The 27,722-nt window shown below is 38.3% G+C and overlaps 1 protein-coding gene and 1 pseudogene across 2 annotated transcripts; one reads left to right on the top strand and one right to left on the bottom strand.

Annotated features, from left to right (window-relative positions):
• Positions 1 to 5,580: 5,580 nt before the first annotated feature.
• LOC309817811 (tripartite motif-containing protein 64C-like) lies at positions 5,581 to 12,380 on the top strand (the record flags this gene model as incomplete). The annotated part of the gene is made up of 6 exons (XM_082682097.1): positions 5,581 to 5,991; positions 7,148 to 7,243; positions 7,933 to 8,163; positions 8,912 to 8,934; positions 10,732 to 10,829; positions 11,887 to 12,380. The coding sequence occupies 6 exons, from the start codon at positions 5,581 to 5,583 to the stop codon at positions 12,378 to 12,380; spliced, it is 1,353 nt and encodes a 450-aa protein (XP_082538223.1).
• Positions 12,381 to 20,616: 8,236 nt separating this feature from the next.
• Positions 20,617 to 21,150, bottom strand: LOC309817807 (BAG family molecular chaperone regulator 2-like; annotated as a pseudogene). Its single transcript has one exon. The product of its transcript is annotated as a BAG family molecular chaperone regulator 2-like (transcript).
• Between the last annotated feature and the right edge of the window lie 6,572 nt (positions 21,151 to 27,722).

Here is a 27,722-nt window from a genome sequence, read left to right as displayed (position 1 = left end):
TTCTATGAGGCTACCGTCACTGTGATAGCAAAACCAGACAAAGATACTACAAAAAAAGGAAACTACAGACCAATATCACTGATGAATATAGATGCAAAAATCCTCAACAAAATACTAGCAAGCAGAATCCAACAGCACATTAAAGAGATCATACACCATGATCAAATGGGATTTATCCCAGGGATGCAAGGATTATTCAATATATGCAAATCAATCAACATGATACACCATATTAACAAATTGAAGAATAAAAACCATGATCATCTCAATAGATGCAGAAAAAGCTTTCAACAAAATTCAACACCCATTTATGATACAAACTCTCCAGAAAGTGGGTATAAAGGGAAGCTACCTCAACATAATAAAGGCCAAATATGACAAACCCACAGCAAACATCATTCTCAATCATGAAAAATTGAAAGCATTTCCTCTAAGATCAGGAGCAAGACAAGGATGTGTACTCTTGCCACTATTATTCAACATAGTTTTGGAAGTTTTAGCCACAGCAATCAGAGAAGAAAAAGAAATAAAAGGATACAACTTGGAAAAGAAGTAAAACTGTCACTGTTTGCAGATGATATGATACTATATGTAGAGAATCCAAAAGATGCCACGAGAAAACTACTAGAGCTAATCAATGAATTTGGTAAAGTAGCAGGAAACAAAATTAATGCACAGAAATCTCTTTCATTCCTATACACTAATTATGAGAAATCTGAAAGAGAAATTAAGGAAACACTCCCATCTACCATTGCAAAAAAAATAAAATATCTAGGAATAAACCTACCTAAAGAGAAAAAAGACCTGTCTGCAGAAAACTATAAGACACTGATGAAAGAAATCAAAGATGATACAAACAGATGGAGAGGTATACCATGTTCTTGGATTTGAAGAATCAATATTGTGAAAATGACTATACTACCCAAAGCAATCTAGATTCAATGCCATCCCTATCAAATTACCAATGGCATTTTTACAGAACTAGAACAAAAAATTTTAAAATTTGTATGGAGACACAAAAGATCCCATATAGCGAAATCAGTCTTAAGGGAAAAAAACAGAGCTGGAGGAATCGGACTCCCTGACTTCAGACTATACTACACAGCTACAGTAATCAAGACAATATGGTACTGGCACAAAAACAGAAATATAGATCCATGGAATAGGGTAGAAAGCCCAGAGATAAACCCATGCACCTATGGTCAACTCATCTATGACAAAGGAGGGAAGGATATACAATGGGGAAAAGACAGCCTCTTCAATAAGTGGTGCTGGGAAAACTGGACAGCTACATGTAGGAGAATGAAATTAGAACACTTCCTAACACCATACACAAAAATAAACTCAAAATGGATTAGAGATCTAAATGTAAGATTGGATACTCTAAAGCTCTTAGAGGAAAACATAGGATGAACACTTTTTGACATCAATCACAGCAAGATCTTTTTTGATCCATCTCCTAGAGTAATGGAAATAAAAACAAAAATAAGCAAATGTGACCTAATGAAACTTAAAAGCTTTTGCACAGCAAAGGAAACTATAAACAAGATGAAAAGACAACCCTCAGAATGGGAGAAAATATTTGCAAACAAATCAATGGACAAAGGATTAATCTCCAAAATATATAAACAGCTCAATATTAAAGAAACAAGCAACCCAATCCAAAAATGGGCAGAAGACCTAAATAGACATTTCTCCAAAGAAGACATACAGGTGACCAAGAAGTAAATGAAAAGCTGCTCAACATCACTAATTATTAGAGAAATGTAAATCAAAACTACAATGAGGTATCACATCACACCAGTTAGAATGGGCATCATCAGAAAATCTACAAACAAATGCTGGAAAGGATGTGGAGAAAAGGGAGCTCTCTTGCACTGTTGGTGGGAATGTAAATTGATACAGCCACTATGGAGAGCAGTATGGAGGTTCCTTAAAAAACTAAAAATAGAATTACCATGTGACCCAGAAATCCCACTACTGGGCTTATACCCAGAGAAAAGCATAATTCAAAAAGACACATGCACCCCAGTGTTCATTGCAGCACTATTTACAATAGCCAGGTCATGGAAGCAACCTAAATGCCCATTGACAGACGAATGGATAAATAAGATGGGGTACATATATACAATGGAATATTACTCAGCTATAAAAAGGAACTAAATTGGGTCATTTGTAGAGATGCGTATGGACCTAGAGACTGTCATACAGAGTGAAGTAAGTCAGAAAGAGAAAAACAAATATCATACATTAATGCATATACGTGGAATCTAGAAAAATGGTATAGATGAACTGGTTTGCAAGGCAGAAATAGAGATGCAGACATAGAGAACAAACGTATGGACACCAAGGGTGGAAAGTGGCTGCGGGTGTGGGTGGTGGTGTGATGAATTGGGAGATTGGGATTGACATGTGTGCACTGATGTGTATAAAATGGTTGACTAATAAGAACCTGCTGTTTAAAAAAATAAAATAAAATTCAAAAACTATTGATCTTTATATTTTCACTTTAAAAATTTCTAGCAAGGTCAATTTATATATATATATATATATATATATATATATATATATATATATATATGTTTTTTTTTTTTTTTTTTTTTTTTTGCAGTACGCGGGCCTCTCACTGTTGTGGCCTCTCCCGTTGTGGAGCACAGGCTCCAGACGCGCAGGCTCAGCGGCCATGGCTCACGGGCCCAGCCGCTCCGCGGCATGTGGGATCTTCCCGGACCGGGGCACGAACCCGTGTCCCCTGCATCGGTAGGCGGACTCTCAACCACTGCGCCACCAGGGAAGCTCCCATATTTTTTTATAAGTAGTGCTTCAATTAACAAACAATAGATAATTTAGTGAAATAACATGTATGTAAGCATTGGTAATTTGATAAACTGTGATAGGTGTCAGCAAAATACAGGTAGTATGGCACTTCTGTTAAAAATAATATTCTAGGGCTTCCCTGGTGGCGCAGTGGTTGAGAGTCCGCCTGCCGATGCAGGAGACACGGGTTCGTGCCCCGGTCCGGGAAGATCCCACATGCTGCAGAACAGCTGGGGCCGTGAGCCATGGCCGCTGAGCCTGCGTGTCCGGAGCCTGTGCTCTGCAACGGGAGAGGCCACAACAGTGAGAGGCCCGCGTAAAGCAAAAAAAAAAAAAAAAAAAGTATATAAAAAATAATAATAATAATAATATTCTACAGTATGTACAGCATAGTAACTACAGATAATAATACTGTAATGCATATTTAAAAGTTGTTAGGAGAGTAGATCTTAAAAGTTCTCATAACAAAAGAAATAATTTTTAACTACATGCTGTGATGAATGTTAACTAATATGGTGATCATTTCACAATAGATGCAAATAGCAAATCATTATGTTATATACCTGAAAGTTATATGAGGTTATATGTCAATTATACCCCAATAAAAAACAGTCATCTTTATGCATTGTATTAAATATAATTACTCACATAATTATGGTATAAATAATTACTATATTATATTCATATTAATAGAAACATATACATTGATGTATATTATTATGTATGTATATATAACATATATAAAGTATTTTTTTTAAAGGTTTCACCAATTTTTTTTTTATATTTACCCCAAAAGAAGTCTATATTCTTTTAGGCTCTCAACCCCCTAAGATTGGGTTTTCTATATACCGAAAACCCAATCAACCATTTTCACACCTTTCTGAGTAAACATCAGTATTTTCCACTTCCCTTTGAAGCTATTATCCAATCTCAAGAAGTAGGTGTGGCCTCAGGAGAGTCTAACCCTTTAAAAGGCAACTTTGTCCAGGGGTGACTGCTTCTCTCAGGGGGACTGAGGGAAAGTGCAGCTACCAGGTGTTGGACAGTTCTTGTTGACCCTGATATCCACAGATTTCCAGGACGTGCAGCCTTCCAGAAGTAAGACCACTCACAGTGGACTCTGGTAAGTAAGGAATTGATTGTAAATATCTTCATGCCTATTTTCTCTCATCCAAATCCTTTCCATTTACTTATTAGCCTGCTTGGGTTTTGTCCAAGCAAACAAGTAGTTGTCTTAGTTTTTTTAAATGACCTTAATATTTAAAATATCTGTAACTAGAGCAATTGTAATATATTGATATTTGTAATATTAACATATGTAATCATTTTTATTCCATTACCTTACATGTTATTAGATGTTTTTAGGTCTTAAATGAGATTTCTACAGACATATGTATTTATGAAACGCATAGAACACCTAAAATGTTCAACATAATGTATACATTTCATAGCCTTTATACAGATGAACATAAGAGTTAAATGTGTTGAATGAATTAGAATATCTTCTTGTAAAGTTCATATGCACTATATATATTTTTTTATTTAAATATCTTTATTGGAGTATAATTGCTTTACAATGGTGTGTTAGTTTCTGCTGTATAACAAAGTGAGTCAGCTATACACATACATATATCCCCATATCTCCTCCCTCTTGCGTCTCCCTCCCACCCTTCCTATCCCACCCCTCTAGGTGGTCACAAAGCACCGAGCTGATAAACCTGTGCCATGCGGCTGCTTCCCACTAGCTATCAGTTTTGCATTTGGTAGTGTATATATGTCCATGCCAGAATAAAGGCGCTGTATTTTTAAAGCCTTCAGTTTGCAGTGTAGATTTGAAAAGTGTTCAGGATAGATCCAATGAACTGATAGGGACTCCCAAGAAGTGGCATTGGTCAAATAGGGAAATATCAGAAACAAAGAGAATATGATGTTGCTTCCATTAACTATATCTTTGGAATTTCTAGTGTAGAGAGAAAATCCTCATGTATATTCAAATTTTTTCTTTGGTTTTAAAAAACAACTGATTAATTTTTACTCATTACTGTTGTAGCTTGAACATTCACTAGTTAAAAATGTGAAGTGCTCTGATGATCTGAACTGACTCCAGGAAAAATTGTGTTGCTGAACTAGAAATAACATAATTTTTTCCTTTTTTGTCTTGAAAGGAGGAGTTTTGCTATTTAAGTTGGAAGCAAACACTGAAATGTTTATAGTTTTAAGATGCCAAAGGTAAAGCCAACATTGATTATATTAAGTTTAAATTATTCTAAACAATTTTATTTGTCTTTAGAAAAGCACATCTGTCAGTTCAGAGACAGGAGACATAGAGAACATTAGCATAGAGACAAAGTGTGTGCAAGTATGGGTTCCAGTCATGGAGTCATGGAGAGAGAGAGAGACAGACAGATTGAGATTATATATGTGCTTCTGTACCAATCAGCTAATAAAAGTAACTCTGGAGTCACCATTTACCCGCTGGTCTAAGCTTTAAGCACATCCATGTAATTTAGGTATGACTGAGAACATGGTTTATTTTAAACAAAAAAGTTGCTAGGGACTCTCTTATCTAATTTTATCATTTGTATCAGCATGAACCTGTCTGTATTCACCATTTCTAGGTTTGTACTGAGGGTAAGCATATAGGTAAATTAGATAGAGTTCAAGCAGACAGGACTTTGTCCAAAGGCTTTACTTTCCCTTATCAGGGCAGAAGAAAGACTTTCTCTCTTATCCTCTCTAATTCTGTCTTGAATTTTCAGAAACATGGATTCAGACACATTGCAAGCCTTCCAGAATGAACTAACCTGCTCCATCTGTATGAACTACTTCATAGACCCCGTCACCATAGACTGTGGGCACAGCTTTTGCCGTCCCTGCCTGTACCTCTGCTGGGAGGAAGACCAGACTCCAAAGAGCTGCCCTGAGTGCAGGGGACTATCAGAGAAGCCAGATTTCCAAACCAATATTGTACTCAAGAGACTGGCTTCCCTCGCCAGACAGGACACAGCTAAACAAACCAACAGCTTGGAGGCGCAGATCTGCTTGACACACAAAGAAGCCAAAGGACTCTTCTGTGAGGTTGACAAGACCCTGCTCTGTGGCCCCTGCTCTGAGTCCCCAGAGCATGCAGCTCACAGCCACAGTCCAATACAATGGGCTGCTGAGGAATACCGGGTAGGTGATGCTTCTAAAGCAGTTAGGAACCTACAGGCTCCTAAATCAGAGAGAAAGATGAGGATAATAATGAAGTTGATGGGGATGGAGATGGTCGAGGTGGAGATTTTTCAGTGTAGGTCGTGTATCATTTTAATGTTGTTGCCCAATTGTCCAAACATGTGGAACTGCTGTATCCTGGGGCGTGTGGCAGCACAAGGCACACTGGCTTCTGATGTGAGCTTGACGCATTCTTAGTCAAGTTATATAAAAATCTGAGTCTCAATTTCTTAGGAAATGAGAAATTTCATTTCTCTCATGGAAATGAGAGATTCCATTATCTATAAAGTTTCCCCAATTCTTTCTTTCTTTTTTAAATTTTTAATTAATTGATTTATTTTTGGCTGCATTGGGTCTTTGTGCTGCGTGTGGGCTTTCTCTAGTTGTAGCGAGCGGGGGCTACTCTTTGCTGTGGTGCACAGGCTTCTCATTGCAGTAGCTTTTCTTGTTGTGGAGCATGGGCTCTAGGCACTCAGGCTTCAGTACTTGTGGCACGCGAGCTCAGTAGTTGTGGCTCATGGGGTCTAGAGCATAGGCTCACTAGAGCACACAGGCTTAGTTGCTCTGCAGCATTTGGGATCTTCCAGGACCAGAGCTCAAACCTGTGTCCCCTACATTGGCAGGCAGATTCTTAACTACTGCGCCACAAGGGAAGTCCCCCCACCCCAATTCTTCATTATATGTTTCTGTCACTTTGATATTCAACATATTAGAATCAAATTAGATTAATGTGGAAAAATCTGACCACATCATTCAAACTCAAGATTTCTATTTTCTAAACCAGTGGTCCCCATCCTTTTGGGCACCAGCGACCAGTTTCGTGGAAGACAATTTTTCCATGAATGGGGGCAGGGAGAGGTTGGGGGGATGGTTCCGGTGGTAATGCGAACCATGGGGAGCCATGGGGAGCCATAAGGAGTGGCAGATGAAGCTTCACTTGCTCGCCCCCCTCTCACCTCCTGCTGTGCGGCCCCGTTCCTAACCGGCTGTGGACTGGTAGCGGTCTTCGGCCCGGTGGGTTGGGGACCCCTGCTCTAAATGACTGCCTTTGCTCATACATAAGGGGATGGAATTTATGGTATCATCTGTGTCGCTAAAGCTCATGGTTATTTTGCAGGAGAAACTTCTGAAGAGAATGGACTCTTTAAGGAAAATGACACAAGAAATGCAAAACAGTCTGAATCAAGAAGCTAACAAAACTCAGTTGTTAGAGGTAAGAATTAAAATATTCTATTTGTTTGCATGGAGACAGATATAATCCTGGCTTAGACTTTTAGCAAAATTCAAATTACCAGGTAAAGGATAGTGGTCTTTTCCTTGGAAAGAGTAGTGGTTTCAAATGACCTATCATCAGTAATCACAATTATAACAGACCAATACAAACTAGTTCAAAGAGTGCTAGTATATGGGAAAACCAAGGCATGAAACGTATTCCTAGGCCACATTTTGAAGATTTGAATAAACCTTCTCAGACATGGAGTATAAGACAACATTGTGCTAAGTGTGTCTGTGAAGGTGAGGAGAGGAATACAGCAGTACCTAGAGGAGAATTAGTGCATATTTTTAAAGATGCACAGTATGGGGTTTACCTAATAAAAGAATATTTAGAAAAATCAGGGAAAGGAACAAGAAAAAACAAGATTTGGGTAAGAGAGGAAATAATTGATGGAGTAAGAACCCTGAAGAATCCTCCTAGGGAGAAAAACTGGAACCCCCTCAGATGGCTTGATTTAAACAGGAAAAAAGGCGAGAAACTTAGAGAAAGGATGGACAGGAAGGACCCTTTGAGGTGTGAGGCAGAAAGTTTGTCAAGAGCTTTCCTGATGACAGTAAGGAAATAATGTTTGACGTTTTCTGTTGAGAATGAGGATGAGTGATTCTTTGAATCCACTATCTCTGCAGAACTATGCGGCCATAAGGAAGGTGATGATCAAAGTTCAGTATCAGATGATCCACCTGTTTCTCCAGAAGCAGGAGCAACTCCATCTGGAGGCGCTGGAGGAAGAAGCGAAGGAGACTCTCCAGCAACTCAGGGAGAGTGAATTCAGAATGACTCAACAGAAAGAAAGTCTGAAAGAAATGTACAGAGAGCTGACTGAGATGTGCCACAAGCCCGACTTGGAGCTGCTCCAGGTGAGAAGGGAGGTTCCATCCTCAGAGACAGAGGTACTATTCTGGGCACTGTTGCCATGACATTGAAATGTTACCTGCATATACTCTTATCTCAGCTAAGGGATGATGCTCCTTGACTCCCATTAACTTACTTGTCCAATCCCTTATTTCTCATAGCCTGGTAATCTTTGGGAGGTTTTTTTTAATCCTTTCACTAGCTAACATAGGACAAAATTTTTTCAGTGTGATCAGGAGTACTATCCAGACAGATTATCGAAAATCAGCAAAATTCTGTGACCAGGGGAAAGTTAATTTTCTTGGAGTAATTCTCAATACGTTGTCACTCTATCATCCCACACTTACTGAAGACATTGAGGTTTTGCCCATTGTCTAGGTAAAATTTTTAGAACTGGTAGTCAATTTCAATGCACTCTATAATTCGTTTTATATGGTTCCTTGTTTTGCTTTAATTGTCATCATAAATGGTGAGATCTCTCCTTGGGAATAGGACTGAGAAATGACTGACATTGGAAACCTGATGTTGTTGCATCATTACACAGACTCTTGCTGGCCTCCTTCCTTCCTTCCTTAATGTGCCCTGAGGAAGCTCATCATGTTTTAGTTTAAGTTCTGTTATTAAGATAGCCTCTGATTGTTCCTTAGAGGAGAATGAGAAAAACAATACCTTATTGAACAAACAAGAATAGTAAAGAAGATGCAAAAGGACAGAACTCTCATGATTAACGTGATTTTTTTTTTTTCATTGCAGGCCTCGGGAAATGTATTGGAAATGTGAGTGTACGCTAATGACTTTTGATTTCTGGAAAAGTTGTTGTCTTTTTGATGAAGTGGTTGGATAGTCATTCCTTGGTGCTACGGGGAATTGTTTTCAGGCCATCCCCAAAATCTAAATCCCGGGATGCACTATCCCTTATAGAAAATGCCATAGTATTTGCAGATAACTTATAAGCATGCTCCCATACACTTTAGTCATTACTAGACTACTTATAACACCTAATAAAATGTAAATTAAATGCTATGTAAATAGTTCCCACGTATGTGGCATTTTCAAGTTTCACTTTTTGGAACTTCCAGGAATTTTTTTTTTCTGAATATTTTCCATTTAGAACCAGGAAGGAAGAATGTAGGGGAGGGATGGATTTAGAATTTGGGATTGACATGTACACACTGCTATATTTAAAATAAATAACACACAGTGGTTATCTCAAACCATACGGAAGAAGATCAGGATTAAAAATGGTGGTCAGGGCTTCCCTGGTGGCGCAGTGGTTTACAGTCCGCCTGCCGATTCAGGGGACACGGGTTCGTGCCCCGGTCCGGGAAGATCCCACATGCCGCGGAGCGGCTTTGCCCGTGAGCCTGCGCGTCCGGAGCCTGTGCTCTGCGACGGGAGAGGCCCCAACAGTGAGAGGCCCGCGTACCGCAAAAAAAAAAAAAAAAAAAAAAAAAAAAATGGTGATCAAGGGAGACTTTAGCTTTACCTATAATGTTCAAACTTTTTGAAAAGAATTTATCTATGTATTATTCTATAAGTAAAATAAATTTAACAAAAAAATAGATAACAAACAAGGACCTAGTGTAAACTAACTAACTAAATAAATAAATAAATAAAATAAAACAGAAATTACAGATTCAATCCGTGGTTGAATCCATACATGCAGAACCCTTGCACATGGATGACGAACAGTACATCTTTTGATCTATTAACATCGTCTTTTTGGCTATTTTCTGTTTTATTTCAAAAGGATTCTAGAGGCCTTCTGATCCTTGGTCTGAGAAGTTTCCTTTTCATTTGGCTGAATTCAAATATACCTGAAAACTTTCTGACATTCTGGGCTTTGTTCCACCCACTCACCCCATCCTCTCCAGACTCACCACAGTAAAACTTAGGGAAGGGATTTTTCTGAGATATCACAGAGGAAGCACCTACACTAATGAGTTGGAAGGTGAAAATGGCAGGAAAGGGGCAAATTCCCTAATAGGAAGAGGGGCTGTGATTTTGTTCCTAGGAGTAGCACTGAATCAGCCTGTTCCATTACAGCAAGCCCCCTTGTAGGTAGGACCTCAGAGCTAATGGCTTCCTGGTGCCCACTGGAAAGTTAGACCTTCAGGACCAAGGCAGCCAGGCTGGAATTGGATTCCCTTAATGGGCTGATAAGAGCAAACACGTCGGGCTCAGTGAACTCTTCCTTTTAGACACTGAACGTATCCTTGATGACTACTTGCTGACTGCAGTCCCAAAGGCTTTGCCTGAATTTTTTGCTCTCTGTAAAATGCCCAGGATCTTTGCATCACCTGAGTTGGAATAGAGGAAGTGAATGAAGTTCAATAAGTTGAAAACTGGAGTAAAGTCTGAGAAGAATAGGGGAGTTGAAATTTGATGTAATTTATATTTAGAAAAAAGTATGGTAACTTTTTATATTCCCAAGTGTGTAGAATATAATGTATATCCAATTAACCAAAAATAGGAGAATTCTGACAAAATATCCTGGATTAAAAACTGCTTTTTTGTAATGGTCCTGTGATTAGCCTTTGACCTTGAAATGCAACTGATGTCATTTGTTACAGGACTGATTTGATACAGATGCAAAAGCCTCAGCCAGTGAACCCAGAGCTCACTTCCTGGCCTGTCACTGGAATCCTAGACATGCTGAACAGCTTCAGAGGTAAGAGTCAACCTTCAGTGAGCAGGACTACATTTCATTAGAACTTCTTGGGAAGGAGCCTTCTTTTATTGTTATTTTATTTTTTCTGACATGAAGGTAGTACATAACTTCCCAAAGTTGTTACATTTTTCCTGCTTGTATAGTCGTATTACAAAGATCAAGGCTGAACTTTGCAACCTATAGTTTACCGAAAATGCAAAGCTAGAGATATATATTCAGTTACATATGACATAGGCAGAGCAAGAGGAGAGCAACCAGCTTGCTCATGTGGTTATAAAGAGAGACAATATTTACTTTTGTGAGTAACCATCAATATTGTGTTTATTCAGTTTATTTCACTCTTATAAAGTTAAATATGGCATTGCTGGTTTTTAATTTGTTCTGTATTACCAGCTCATTTATTATGCATTGTACAAAAAGATTTATTATTTCTAAAATCAGCAAGAATTGACAGAAAAGACTAAAATTAGCTTAGGCAGGATAATTGTAATGCTATTAGATCAATTTCAGAACAACTGAAAGGCAAGGGATCTTTGAACATGGTTAGCCAGAACATCCTTTTAGAAGCTTCCAGAACATCCTTTTAGAAGCTTCCAAACTATTCATTGATGGATTTCTATCAAAATTTTGACCTTTGAAAATGTAGTAAGTAGAGCCCATAGCCCAATAAATACCCACATGATAGCAAGTGCTATCTACGTGCTAGATCATATTAAAGACAAAGGACACAAGAATAGTTTTCTAAATGAAAGAAAAAGAAAATGTTTTTGGTGAGTCCTGAAATAAACTGTCAAGACGTTGACATTAAATCAGACTTCACAGAGTTCATATCTCCCTTTTTTTTTTCTTTTTCTGTATGATTTGAAGTCTTTCTGTGTGCTGGTGAGATAGTAATGACTCTTACTCTTCATAGAAGAGCTAGTCTGAACTCCCTTTGCTGTCTTTGCTTTGTATTTCCTTGGAGGAGGGAAAATGAAAAGACTCATTGGGTAGAGAGCCTCTGCCTCTCAGGCTGTGGAAATCTCATTTGCTGACCACATTTTTGCTCTTTCTGCAGTGGATAATGTTCTGAGTCAGAAAATGACCATTCACAATGTGAGCCTTTCTGAGGATGGTACAAGTGTGATGTTTGGAGGTGACCATCACGACGTGTCCAGACAGCCCCAGATTGTGGAAAGATTTGTGGCCTGGGGAGCTGTGGCCTTCACCTCTGGGAGGCATTACTGGGAGGTGGATGTGACACACTCCTCGAACTGGATTCTGGGAGTCTGTAAAAATATCTTGACGAGTGATACTGATATCATTATTGATTCTGAAGAAGCATTTTTGCTATTTTCTATGAAGGTGAACAATCATTATACTTTGTCCACAAACTCCCCACCCTTAATTCAGTATGTGCAAAGGCCTTTGGGTAGGATTGGAGTGTTTCTGGATTATGACAATGGAACTGTGAGCTTCTATGATGTTTGCAGAGGTTCCCTCATATATAGTTTCCTTCCTTTCTCCTTCTCCTCCCCGCTGACGCCTTTCCTTTGCCTTAGGTCTCCATGAATAGTCAAGTTCCATGACCATTTAATTGATGAAATTCTTGCCTGAACAAACTGCTTTCCTAAACCTCACGTGAGGCCAAAGGATGATATCTGACTATCTCTGAGCACATTGTAATTTAATGGAACATACGACTATATGTTTATAAAATGGCATAACCATGTTGAATGTATAAATTTGTTAATTACATTTTCTTGTAATAAAAATTTATTATGGAATATTTCATAGAGTATAATCAGTTGCTTTTCTTCTGTCATAAATAATAGTTTTATTAAAATAAAAGTTACATACCATAAAGGTCACCCCATTTAAACTATATAATTCAGTGGCTTTTAGTAATATTCAAAAAGTGAAACCATAACTGTCTAATTCTAGGACATATCCATCACCCCCAAAATAAACCAATGACCATTAACATTTACTCCCCATTCCCCCTCCCCCTCCCAAGTCACCCCCTAATCCAGTTTTATTCTTCATGGATTTTTCTATTACATGGTTTCAAATAAATTGGATCACACAGTGTGTGGCTTTTGATATCTGTTTACTTTCACTTAATGCTTTCAAGATTCATCTACATTGTAAGCAGTGTGCTTTACTTGCGTATCTGAACCAGATTGGGGTGAAAGCATGAGGTAATATATATATCAGGTTAGTAAACAAAAGGAATGGTGCTTAGTTTTCTCTTCAAAGCTGACCTAGTTGGTAAGAACCAAGTGTTTGACAGACTTTATCATTTCTCTAAATCCTAGTCATTAAGCACATCTCAGCTCAACAACATTTTTCCCAGGAAGTTTTTCGTGACTACACAGACCAGTGTAGTTCCTCTCATTACACACTCTCTGAGCATATACCGTCTCATCATAATGTTCAACAAACCTTCCTCAAATTCGCACTTTTACTACTTGACAGACAATTCTGAGACAGTAGGGACAGTATATTATTTACTACTATATTCCTACTATCCAATGCAGACTTATAACATAATACACAGAAGTATAGGATGAATCAATGAACAAATACATGAATGAAAGAATTAATATAAACAAATATTATTCCAGCATTGATAAAGTTTTCCAAAATGTAGCTAACATAATAGACATAAAATGCTAACTGATAATGTCAACAAAAGAGAGGTAATTGATCTGCAGCTTTACAGCCTAAGAAAATTCCATTAGTTTGAGGTTTAAAATAACTACTGCATAATTTTGTTTTATAGTGTTGATTTTGAGATTTCCCTAAGACAATCAGTACAATCTACTGGAAGATGAAGACCCTACGTAAAGTGATATGGAAACAGAAGATGGGACTTCACATGATGGTGACTGTCAGAATTTAAACTGACATATAAAATACTACTAAGCATAAGGTGGTATAATTTCCTTAGCAGTGGGAAGGCCAAAACCAATTTAAATTTGAAGAATAATTCAGAAGACAGAAATACAGAATTCTGTAATATAATATGATACCTAAAAAATATTGTAATTGTTCTATAATGTTCATTATACCCTGGTCATTTGAAAGCAGAAACAGTATGGTTCACTAGAAAGCATTCATTCTCAGGCACATCTCCACAAGAATATATTAAATGATAATTTGTTCAAGTTCAATCTATAATATCCAATTCACAAAAACCCAAGAGCTGGATGTATTTTGTTTTCTTTTTACAGAGTACAAGAAGGAGCTTCTTGGTTTGTCTCATTTTTATCTCCAGATCCTTCACTATATCTTCAGTCCTACAATTCAAAGGAAGTATTCAGTGCACTATGGAGTGAAAGTCCTTTCCTTTTAGCCATTTCTCTTTTCATTTTGATCTTTTTCCTCCATTTTCTTTGATTATATCTCTTATTCTAAGCCTCTTGATTGAATGACTCATTTTTTTGTTAAGTTCCATTTATGGTAAGCCCTGTAAAATTGGGTGGAATGAAGGCTGGAGAGGCAAGGGGAATTTTAAAGAGTACAGATGATGCATCTGAAAACAAAACATAAATTTCAAATTAGAATTTGGGAAGGTTTTCATTTTATTTTTAAGAGTCAATTAAATTATAGAATTGACTTATAACAGATGAGGTGTGATTATCTCATTCATGGCATAGAAGGAAAGTTCCTTTCCTTCCCTTTCTCTGCAGAAACATGGCATCACTCACACTACAGAACCTCAAGAAATAATTCACCAGCTGAGTCTTGAGTGTGAGGAAGTTGGAGCTCTTGTGGTGGTGCTTGTAGAACTGGGACCTTGTAAGCAGCCCCAAATCCTAGAAATGGTGTTGCCCAATGGCCAACACCATTGGTTCAAAGACGACATTGTGAAGTTCCTGGAAGAAATGGAGAATAATCCCCTGTTCAATCACAGCCATGCATTCAAAACAACTCAGTCACTGATGGACTGGGAAAAAGTAGCTTTTTAAGATATTTCTGGAGAAATGTGTAAACTCCAATGGTTAGAAACATTTTATAACTTGAGAAACTGTTGCACCTTAAAAGAATTAGTCCTGGGGGCTTCCCTGGTGGCGCAGTGGTTGAGAGTCCGCCTGCCGATGCAGGGGACACGGGTTCGTGCCCTGGTCCGGGAAGATCCCACATGCCGCGGAGCGGCTGGGCCCGTGAGCCATGGCCGCTGAGCCTGCGCGTCCGGAGACTGTGCTCCGCAACGGGAGAGGCCACAACAGTGAGAGGCCCGCGTACCGCAAAAAAAAAAAAAAAAAAAAAAAAAAAAAGAATTAGTCCTGGTAGTTAAGGAACATGTTAAAAATCCTCACAAAAGCAAAACACCCACCCCCCAACACACAGAAGAAACATTCTGATTTACCCAAGAAGCCCCTAACAACTTACCCCCACTTTTTAAAAGAGATGTATCCCTAGTACTCCTCAAAACACCCCAAACTGTGTACCAGGCGAAAGACAAGGAGTTCCCAGAGAACATGAAGCTGAAACATATTCAAGATTTCCAGAAGGAGAAACAGGAGTGTGAGGAGAAAATGGCTCAGTTCAGGGAACACCACTCTGAACTAGTCCAATATTCCAAGAAATCGGATGTCCCCTAAGGAATCTAAATCAAAGGCCAAAAGAAGTTTCAGGAAAATGTGCAAGAAGTGAAGTCTCCCCCAGAAAACTATTTTACCATGAGGATTAGATTCCATGGAGAGACTGAACAACCTCCAAGGACACCTATCAGATGTTCCACCAGGATTCACCGTCAAGTCAGGAGTTGCAAGATATGCCCCTGAGGGATCGTATGGTGGAGATCCCGGCAAGGCATCCTGAAGAATCAGAAGGAGAACTATAAGAAACAGGCTGAGGAGGTGCAGAAACAATACAAGGTGGATCTGGATCACGGGATAAAGAGTCTGTTTCCTGAGGAATATGCTGCTATGGGGACTGTAGATCTGCCTGTCTGATCTTGGGTTTCAGGGATCCCTTTATTATCATGTTCTTACATCTAGTATAGGTTGTCTCTCTGTATGCAGCATATATTTTTTACAACTGATGAACCCACAGTGACGCATCATTGTCACCCAAGTCCATAGTTTTCACTACTGGTACATGAAAATATTTTTATTTTAACACATAAAGATCATTGAATTAGATAAATAGTTGGATAGATAGACAGATAGATAGATAGATGGCTATTGCACACTCTTAAACACATTTTTATGTTTTACTTTATTAAAACAAATATTTATTAAAGCTGATTTTGAGTTTTCATTGGAAAAAACAGGCAGATAAGTAGTGCACAAGGCATTTGGTATTCAAAAAATAATACATTTATTTCCCATAGAGTCCACCATATACAATTTCATACACAGGTATGCTCTGTAAATATATGCTTTTAATCTCTTAAAGTTACTGGAGATTTATCAATTTTATATGCCATCTAGATGGCTAACATGTTGAATTTATTTGGAAAATCCTTTAGCAGTTTGTGTTATTTGCTTCCTTCCTTGACTTTAAATTTGCAAAATTAGGTCTAAGAATTCATTCTTTTTACCTGAAAATCAGCAGATTTTCCCATAAGTCATTTTTGCCCTCCAGCAGATTTTCCCATAAGTCATTTTTGCCCTCAAGTGCTAGTAAGGCTTATAAACCAGAATAGATAGTGAGATATCCAGTCAAGTGGGGCTCTTCTTGTGAATTTAACGCATGCGTTTTCTAATTCATTCAGCACCTAATGTTTTCTAAGCCATGCCTTGTTGCATGGGATACAGAGATAAAAGTTACAATTCTTAACTTTAATATATCATTCTAACATTGAAGAATGACCAGTAAGTGTAATCAGTAATAGAAAGCATTATTTGGTCAAAAAAGTACAAATACTGGAATTGGGTAAATATGGATTAAAATTGTGAATTAGCTATTACAATAAGATGACATTGGTTAAAATAATTAACTGATTGCTTATCTGTTTCCTCATGTATATGTTCATGAAATGAGAATAAGTATAAGTGAAGATTAAATTTAATGCCTATAACTGGCTCACAGTAGATTCATAGAAAATGTTAGGTTAATCCATTGGAGCTGCTATAAAAAAATATCATAAACTGGACAAACAACAGAAATTTATTTCTCACTATTCTGGAGGCTGGAAGTCTCAGATCAGGGTGCCAAGGTGGTTGGCTGATGGCTTTGTTTCAGGGGCAGACTTCTTGTGTCCTCACTTGACAGAAGACACTCAGGATCTCTCTGGAGCCTCTTTTATAAGGCACTAATCCCATTCATGAGGGCTCCACTCTCACGACTTAAACACCTCTCAAAGAGCTCACCTCCTAATACCATCACATCGGGCATTAGGGTTCAATATATGAATTTGGAGGTGACACAGACATTAAGATCATAGCACTTAGCTTCCTTTATTTCATCCATCTACCATACTTATCTTTTACTGAATTCCAACAAGAAACCACTAATACATAATAGATAGCAAAATAAATTACGTTAAAAAATTAAATACACTTAATGAAATTATTCTACTATATATATATGTCATGATGACCTATAATCTTGCTAGAATGTTGTTCCAACTCTGGCCCAAAGCATCATTCTAGAAATTTTTAAAATAGTCCTGTTGCTATGTAGATATATTTACACAAAATAATAGTAGGAGATCCATGGTGCGATGGAAATTGCTAGAAGTGCATTTTTTGAAATGTAAACATTTTCCGAAAGGAAATTATTCCACAATTTGCCCTTGAATAAATAGAGATTAAGTAGGAAAAGGGGTAATGGAAGTGATGTTCAGATAGAGGAAACAGCATGTTCAAAAATTCAAAGTGAAGGAGAGCATGATGCCTTGGAGAACTACTTCCACAATTCCTTTGTCCTAGTTCTCTCTTATATACAACTTATGGAAACTACTAAAAACACTGCGATCCAGGTTGGAGGCACTCTTCATTTTTTTATACAGTGCATTTCTCCAAACTACACTTGTGAATTCTGGCAATATAAAAGAAGTGCAATGTACGTTAGGAATATTTCCAAAACTCTAAATAAAACAGAAGAAAAACTAGGATACAGTATCAAAATTCGTGAACCTTTTCTACAACAAAACTGTCTGGAAGTCCCAAAATTTGGACAGATGGAGACAAATCAGGGATATCTAAGATTCATGGGGTATCAGAATCTGTTTAGGAGGAAACAGAAGGAAAGGACAGGATATCTGATAAATTTCAGAACCCCAAAAGTTAGCAGTAGGGATTCATTGAAAGCTGGCAGGTCCCTTAAAGAATAACTGATGAACCTGAGTAGGGTGAGTGCGTTCAGGCTGAAATATGCAAGGAATCCACAATAACATGTGAAGGGGCTGGTACCCTCCAGTCCCTACAACTCTCAGACATAACCACCTAAAGCTCCCTTCCAGGACCAGGCTTCATAATGAGAAAAAAGTACTGGGAGTAAAATAGGTACGAAGCAAGACTTAGGCGGCAGGAGCAAAGAAGGAGAATGTCTCAAGAAAAGAAGTGGGAAGAGAAGCAGAACCAGGAGATGGCAAAAAGTTGAGTTCATGTTACTGAACACCTTAGGAAAACAACCGAGTCCTCTAGACTTATGAAGTGAAGAAAGCTACCTTGACCTACCTTCACCTTATAAAAGTCCAAGAAGACTAATTGCATATAAATACCATCAATAGAGCACGTTTTTCACTTCATATTTAGGAAGAATCCAGAGGGAAGAAAATACCTTTCCTAATATAATAGAACTTGGTATGACTGTTCATGAAGTGGCCTTTAGAGAGACAGTTGCCAGAAGAGCCCTGATGCCAGAGCTACATTAAGAGCGCAGCCTTGTGCTCCCATCTTGGGAGAACACGACCCTCAGAGGCCCTCTCTGCTCCTTTGCCCCAGAAACTCGCAGACGCACAGCTTCATCTCCCTGGATCTATCTCTACCACTGTGCCTAGCCACCTCTAGCTGTTCCTGAAGGTCAGTTCTGCAGTGTTTTATGATCTCTCTTTCACACACCTTCTCTAGTTCCTCAAGTTTCCCCCCCTAAGGAGCCATCTGTAAGTCATTTTGTCCTGGCTTAACAATAATGGACTTTTCTAAGAACTCACTACAGAAAACACAACATGATTATACTTTAATACACAACCAAAATACAAAACACCATAGTAAATTGATGGCAATAAAATATGGTATTTGATTTGCATTGCATCACAAATGGTTAACATTCTCACTCATAAATGAGTTCTTAGAAACCAGTAGTGAAGATGTTATATATAGCAAGGGAAATTTAAAAAAAAAACAAAAGAAGAAGAAAATTAAACAACACAAGTGACTAGTAAGGATTAAACATATATGAAGATGACCGAGCTGAACAAGAATAAAAGCAATTTCTTTGTAATATCATATTATGAAAGATTAAACATGTAATATTTGTACAGTTTTAGGAAAGCTACCCACATAAACACTGGGGGACAAGATTGATAAGGTCCTGTCTATATAGTAGGGGCGTCTATGTTATCTAGTATTAATGAAATTTTGTGCACATCCTTTTGGGTGTATTGATAAACAAATTAATATGCAAGCCATGTTTGGGGGGTCTGTATACTAGCTACAAATTTCTTATGCAGTAAACATGGTTTACATATAAATTGTAAATTTATCCAACTAATTTGTTGAAATAATTCAAATAAATTAGAACTGCTAGGACTAAGAATAAGAGGTTTTTAAGTTGAGGATTAAAAGCAGACTTCCCTGGCGGTCCAGTGGTTAAGACTCTGCACTCCCAATGTAGGGGCCATGGGTTCTATTACTGAGCCCACATGCCACACGGTGCGGCCAAAAATTGAAAAAAAAAAAAAGAGCAGACTTTACAACAGCATTTAATTTTTTCTGTTTGAAGGCAAGCTACAACATTGTATTTCTGTAATGATTAAAAATTTAAAGATGATGCATTTGAAAAAAGATGAAGTGGATATATAGTTGTTCACAGTGATAAAACTAGAGGTGAATTCTCTCACATTTTGTGTCATGTTTTCATGTATTATCAAGGAATACATTCATATTATGAGATGCATATATCTTTAGGTTCAAAATAATTTGATACAGATCTCAAAAAAAACAACTGCTGAATGAAAGAGAAGATGTAGAGAAAATTCCCTTCCATTCCTCTAAGCTCTCTGGTTGGTTAGCAGATGTGTGGTCAATGTGTGGACTGCTTTATGTACAGAATGTCTAGTCAAACAAGTGCCCCATGTGCCCCGGTGTCTTCGCAGACACAGGCCAGAAAAGAACCATGAGGCTTTTCCCTTAGATGAGCACTTATTTTCCTTCACACACTAAGTGTTCATCCAAGAACAGTGGATGTGCTAGAGCCTAGCACAAGACAAGAATTCAATCTAAAAACGTCTAGAAAGGTAACCAAAATATTTCTAGCTTTAATTGTTCTTCACAAAACTAACGACACTGAAATATTTTCCTCATCGGAAACAACTATCAGTATCAAATTAGTTGTTATGCCTAACATACGGAACTAGTTATCACTTAAAATAGTATTTTATCCTTATTACATCATTATTTATAAGGGCTCTTAGGTCTGAACACTAATTGAATCTGCTTTCAGCATTTTGTTGCAGAGTTTTGGACCCAGTTCCTTTAGAATGTGCACTTAAAATAATATTTTATCCTTAATACGTCATTATTTATAAGGGCTCTTAGAAAACTCTGACAAGGCCATCATCAAGCTGCTAGCGCATTCTAAAGGAACTGGTTCCAAAACTGCAACAAAGTGCTGAAAGCAGATTCAATTAGTGTTCAGACCTAAGCATGGTTTCTAGTCTTCTCTTAATTTTCCTCTGATCTTCAGGAGCACAGCCAATTACTATGGACTGAAACTTCTGATCCCCCAGCCCAGGAGGCACCTCTGAGGGGCATGCGCTGTACATCGACGCTAGGTGACTCGGCGTTTCCCAAATCATCCAGAAACGTGCTGACCACCTCGCTGATGATCCTGGGGCATGCTTGAGGGGCTCCTGCTGCTGGGGGTTTCTAATTGTTTCCATTGAAACTTCAACGGTCCCATCAAACGCTTTGCAGTCAGATTTAATTCTTCTCTTTCCCCGTCGCCGATCTGCGCGTGCCCTGGCTGTTCTGGATGCTGTGCATCATCTCAGAAGGAAATCTTTCTCCTGCTCAACTGCAGCAGCAGCTTCTCTCAAAGCTTCCACCCTGCGCTCCAGCTGGTCCAGGCTCTCCAGAAGGCGGCTGGAGAGGTCAACCCATGAACGAGGAGCAGCAGAAGCGACCTCGTTGGCCTTGATGCTGATGCTCGCCTGAGCCATCTCGGCCGCAGGAGGCGCCGCCACCTTGCGGCGCTCGCCTCCCTCTGACGCGCCGCCCGCGGCCCCCGGGCCGGGGCCGGGGCCGGGGCCGGGGAACCAGGTGCCTGTGCATGAGACGCTCGCTGGCCCCGGGCTCGGACGGGCTCCGAGGGGTTCGGACGGCTTCGGACGGGCTCGAATGGTCTCAGAGGGGCGATGGCTGGCGAGAGGAAGCCCAGCGATTTCCCAGCGCGGGCGCGGATGGGAGGCCTCCCGTGGCGCCTGGGCTCACTCTGCCCGGGAACACCGCCTCCCCCAGTTTCATAAATATGATGCAACTTCAGGCCTTTTCCCCTTTCTTAAAAGCAGATGTAGATATTTGTTCTATGAAGCTACATTAGGGGTAATATGTTTTAATATACAGTTTAATTTGTTAAATAATGCGTGTCAGATAATTCTGAATAAAATTAAAACCAAAAACCCAGGATTTTTTTCTTCCTGTGAAAATGGAACTTGATTCTAAAAGATATATAAAAATTCAAAGTGTTGAAAATATTCCAATTAATCTTGAAAAACACATGTTGAAGGACTTGTTCTCAAGATATCAACTTATTTTCTAGACCAGTGCGTCTCTAAATTAAAGTACATTTAGGTCACCTGCGTGTCTTGTCAAAATGCAAATGCTGATTAAGTATATCTAAAATAAAGCCTAAACTGCTCTCAGGTGATACTGATGCTGCTGATCTTTGATCAAACTTTAAATAAGATTATAGACTAGTGGTTTGCAGCTCTAGCTGCATATTCACCTGGGTAGCTCTTAAGTGCACTAATACGTAGCATCAAACCAATTAAATTAGAATCTCTGGGATTGTGCTCCAATCATTGGCATGTTGAAAACTCCCAAGTGATTCTAATGTGAAGTCAATATGTTGGAAACCTAAGAGATCCAACGTATAGACGGAAGCAGACATCTGGAGGTTTAAAAACTGTGAGTGATATCATTGTCTCTAGCCTCCTCTTGAGAACCTCTAACATATTAAAGTTGGGCCAGAGGTAGAGATCATACAAAAATGAGCCTGAAAATACCCAATATAGAGGATATTGCCAGGTATTTGTATACAATCTGAGTCATAGAGCATGGGGTCAGTTTCCTCAGACCATTATTAAGAATATATTGTAACAAATAGGGCTTCCCTGGTGGCCCAGTGGTTAAGAGTCCGCCTGCCGATGCAGGGGACACGGGTTCGTGCCCTGGTCTGGGAAGATCCCACATGCCGCGGAGCAGCTGGGCCCGTGAACCATGGCCGCTGAGCCTGCGCGTCTGGAGCCTGTGCTCCGCAACGGGAGAGGCCACAACAGTGAGAGGCCCGCGTACCGCAAAAAAAAAAAAAAAAGAATATATTGTAACAAATAAATGGAAAGGTTTCCTGTGTTCATAGGTTAGAAGAATTAATACTGTTTAAATGGCAATACTACAGAAAGCCATCTGTAGATTCAATGCAATCTCTATGAAGAGTCCAATAGCATTTTTTTTACATAAGAAGAAAAAACAATCATAAAATTTATATGTCACCACAAAAGACCCTGAAAGAAGACCAGTGACTCTCTTAACCACTGGCCATTTACCAATGCCTTCATCTGTAGGCATATGGACGCACTACACCAGCGCTGGGAGAGCACAGTACCACAGGCCTCGCTTGGGGATTGCCTGCTTCTTTGTGATGCTGGTGATCTCTGCTGATGTGGTTGTTTCCTGGTCTCTGTGCACTTGGTCTGCATGTGTTTCCTTAGTGTTGTCTTCCCTTGAAGGGAGGCAGCTTCAAAAGCTAGAACAAGTAGGTTTAGCTGCCACTCTAACGAGTCTGAATTTTGTTTTTAAGTTTAATGAGAAAGCTTTGAAGGATTTTTAATAATAATATGATCTGATTGCTACTTTATGAAGAAAACTACTGAGTCAATGATTATGGGTATGGGAGCAACAGTGGAGGAAGAGCCCCACTAGGGGTCTGTTGCAGAAGTCTAGATGAGAGAGGACTGTGGCTAGGATTAGATGAATACTGGTGGAGCAGCTGGATTCATGACATATATTGATTGCAGAGCCAATAGAACTTACTGATGGATTGTATGCAAGGTGTGAAAGAAAAGGAAGAGTGAAGGGCCAGAGGTGCACCAAAAATCTACAAGACAGCTGTGAAAAACATTGCAGAAGGTGGGAGAATATCTTGGTGTTCACCTGGGGACGGTGATGAGAATAAGAAGCAGATGATATAATCAGAGGGTAGTAACTTCAAAAGAGAACAACCAGTGAATTGATGATGTCAGAGCAAAGGTCCATCGTTCCTCTCTGACCCCATGAGGTCCTAAAGGACTTATTTCTACTTTCCCATGAAGTGGAATTTTTTCTGCTTTTAGGGGAAAGGGTATCATCAAGTAAAAATATGTGTCAGGTAAGATAGAATAGAGAAAGTGCTGTTAGAAGGAAGATCAAAAATCTAGAGAGATTTTAAGAATGCCCTTGTGGTCCAGTGGTTAGGACTCTGTGCTTTCACTGCAGAGGGCCGGGGTTCAACCCCTGGTGGAGGAAGTAATATCCCACAAGCTGTGCAACACGGCCAAAAAATAAATAAATAATAAATAAATCAAGAGCGATTTATTCATAATCTAATGGTACTGAAGGTACACAGGGACTGAGGATGTAAATGAGGAATGAATGTTGGAAGAAAAACCATGAGGGGTCCCCTAATCCTAGTAGTATTATATAAAAGCTATCATGGAAAATAGGCTGAAGGTACATGTTAATTATAATACTGAATAGGGAAACATGGTTTAAAGGCCAAATAATATAATTTACCATTCTGCCTGGAATGTTAGCATCATGGTACACACAGCCGGTATTGATAGGAGGACATGGGTTGCAGCCCTCTTTCTGTTTTACACTTTAACTTGGTGGGTCTTTTCTAATTTCTACATTTACTGTTGAGTAGAGTAATTGTGACTTCAGGAGGAAATCATCCAGTCATGGTTTTCTGCCTTTCTTTTAAACTTTCTTCTCACTTACTTTTATCAGTCTTTTATACTTTTCACACTACACTCCTGTCTCACTTCTCACCTGTTATATGTTACGGTTTATTGTACAATATATTAACATTCTAACATCTTAAGTTTCAAACTAACTTTGGGCAGTTTTTAGACATAGGATTTTAATACTCAACTAGAATGTAACACTTGTCATGAATCTCAGCCATCATGACATCAACTTTTCACTTTTTTGGAAACAGAATGTTGCTATCTGGATGACCAGATCATCCTGTCACCTTGTGACATTATTAATGGCATCATGTTTATATCTGTACAGTGAGCATCTAGGTGATTCCTCATTTATGAGAGATAAGGTAACATCTTCAGCCAAAACATGAAATTTGACACTAAACATTATTTCTTCTCTATTGAATCTTAATTATTGGTATGTTTATTAAGAAATTTACATATACTGCTTTGTTAGTATATATGTGGTACTTTGTTTTCAAACCTTGCTGTGACCCATTTGAAGGGATTTGGACTTTGAAGTTACAAGATTGCCTCTTCTAGGATGTTAGAAGGGGTGAGGGAAGATTATATAGGAACAATTTAATTTTATGAATGGAGAAGATAATGAGTTCTGTCTTGCTAGAGGCTCTGAATAATGTGCAGATCAAATGTGTTAATAGTTTTACTGAGAGACTGATTTTCCAGTACTAAAAGTCTCTTATATATTTTTTAGCTTCGAAGGAAGGACTGCAAGGGGTTGGCATAAATCAACAATGTTGCTTTGTTAAGTGTGCTTTGTAAGATACAAATATCCTCTAAGATGCTAATGATTAGATAGCAGCCTTCTGCTTTAAGCTTAATTAAGAAGAAGAGATATTGAATTTGTATCCATATATTTTTTTAAAAAGTCCAAAGACTTGCTAAACCAGCTAACTGGACTTTTTACAATGGATTGGCAAGATCAAGATTGCAGATGCCACCTATTAAGGCAGCGACATGCTTCACATTTAAGGTAATACTGCTCCTTCTTAGAACTTTTTACATTTAATTACATATTCAATATTTGCCTTCTTATTGTATTGTAGGCTTCCTAAAGGCAAGGGTCATATCATCAGAATTTTTCACGATGTCTGGAATGCTATAGCCATTCAATAAATACTGAAAAAATGAATAATCTAATTTTAATTTGGGAAGATTAATCAGGTTAGGAAGCTGTGCTAATGAATAAAATGATTTTTCTATTAGTCAACATTTACTAGCTATAAAAATTGAGATAAGAGTAAGAAAAAACAAATTTCACAAATAACTTAGTCCTTCTTTTAAAGCATGAGAAAATCAAACAATTTATTAACATGTATACATGAGAGAGACCCAGAAAACTGAGTAACTCCCAACAATGGCTAAAACTCTCAGGGTTTGGGACTTCAAAGGGGAGGAAGGCATTTCACATGGAAATGGAAAAGCAAATGTTTGGTAAAAAAAAAAAAAAAAGTTTGCTGGGCCAGGTAGAGACAATGGAACACTGAGAGGAATTTTAACAGACTATTCCTGGTTCTTCCCTGTCTACCACACCTGGTTCATCCTATAGTTATCAATGGTGATAGCTCCATTCCTGCCACTGGTCCTCTATCTACATTCTTTTCGGCAGTTAGGGGGAAGGTAAAAGTTTATTCCTGAGTCTTTGAGGCCTTGGCTGTTTTCATCTAGAAATAGTACACATACCAAAGAGACATTTAGGGGTGGCAAATTTTGCTCTCCTACAGTCCTGACTTTGAAATTTCTTTTAAGAAGTTTCACATTCCAGAAATTGAGTCAATAGATTGCTTCATCTCACTGAGCCAATTTCTTAGTTCTGACAGTAGGTCATGTCAGTTACTCATTTCAGGAGGCAGTGATGCAAGTGGGCTCTCAAAGTTAGACCTATAGGGTGCGAGCAGTCAGGTATTTAATAAGATGCATTTCTGTGGAGACAAAAGTAAAACAAAGTTTAATGATTGGAACAAATATAAACTCAGCAACTGAGTCCTGAGAGTTTCCATTTGAGAAGATTTCTAGATCTGAAGTTTGAAGTATATTTTGCAGTTAGAAATGTCTCTGATGATGTCATTAGGTATTCATGTAAACTTTCTGAGTGGCTTACAAAGCAACAGGTACAGAGATTGCCTAAGCATGGGCTATTGTGGTGGTCTCTCTTACATTTATATCAAGCTGTTCAGCTTCAGATAGCAGGGCTTCAGGGAAAGGGCAGCTTTAGTTCTCAATGATTCCAAGTCAAAAGTGGGAGAAAAACTGGAAATGTTAGTTTGAAGAATTGTAGTCAAATATTTGAAGAAACTAGAAGAATTCAGGATCCATTTTGGTTTTCAGGTGGACAACAAAAATCTCAAGGATGATTAATAGAACTAGAATCTAATATTAATAACAGTGTATTATAGTTTCTACTGAAAGAGAATTTTTTCCTCTCTATCGTCACCCTCATTTTTATCAAAGAAAGCCAAATTAAAATTAATTTGTTTGCAAAATAAGATGAGTTACATGAAATTTGGCCTGAATATTTACATAAGTCTGGCAAGGATAGCAATTGAACACGTAGGCTCTTTTTTTTTTTTTTTTTCACATAGGCTCTTTTAAATCCTCTTTGCTGAAACTTTTCATAAGGAATCTCCAGACTGAATTTTTAATAGCTTCTTGAAGTCAGCCAGCCAAGCCAAGAACTTACCATCAGACTCACCTGTAATACCTATAGATTTGGGTTAATTCTCTTCTTGAGGTCCCCCAAATATCCTGAGGTTCTTATATCTGCCAGGAAGTGACCTTACTTTCTCACCTGTTAAGGCTTCTGGGAACTTTGCAAGCAAGGTACCAGGCTGATTTTCCAAGGGGCTTTATGTCTCCATAAAGTCAATCTTAGTTCCTTAAAACTATCTGGTCATGTCTGATTGGATGCATATTCTAAAATGTGACATTCTAGTCAAAGCCTTGTAATATAATTAATTTTTCCAATTGTGCCCTCTTAAAAGGAGAACAGATTATTAGTGGATTTATGTAAGTAACTATTGCCATAAAAACACAAATACTCACTAAGAGTTTTCAAATTCTGGAGGGATCGGGGGGGAGAACAAATATAAATGTTTCAATTCTGCTTACAAAGGTATAATTTACCAAATTGCTATATTTCATTACATAAGAGGAAATGTTTCCTCATATATGAAAATGAAAGATTAAAAAGTCAGTAATATTTCAAACAAAAAGTCATAAAAATTATAGTCATATTCATCAGTTCATTCAATCATGAATGTGATTGGTTCTTGCTGAGCTTGATCTTTTGTTAGCAGTTTTAGGAAGCCATTAGATTTTTAGAGTTCTGTACTTTGTTACCCAATTCAGTAGTATAGTCTGACAGTTATTAGAAACCTGTATTTCTTCTATTGTACATTACTTCTACAGAAGTGCTAAGGGAAAAACCATCAAATACATCTATCAACAATTACAGTGCAAGAAAAAGAAATTAGACCCTTCCGGCAACTTGATAGGAACAAAGAAAAGTGTCTTTACTAAGATTATCA

This window comes from Grampus griseus (genome assembly GCF_964374135.1).
Source record: "Grampus griseus genome assembly, contig: HAP1_SCAFFOLD_299, whole genome shotgun sequence".
In the NCBI taxonomy this organism is placed as follows: Eukaryota; Metazoa; Chordata; class Mammalia; order Artiodactyla; family Delphinidae; genus Grampus; species Grampus griseus.
The sequence above is the reverse complement of the archived record's forward strand: the minus strand, read 5'-3'. Positions and strand labels throughout refer to the sequence as shown.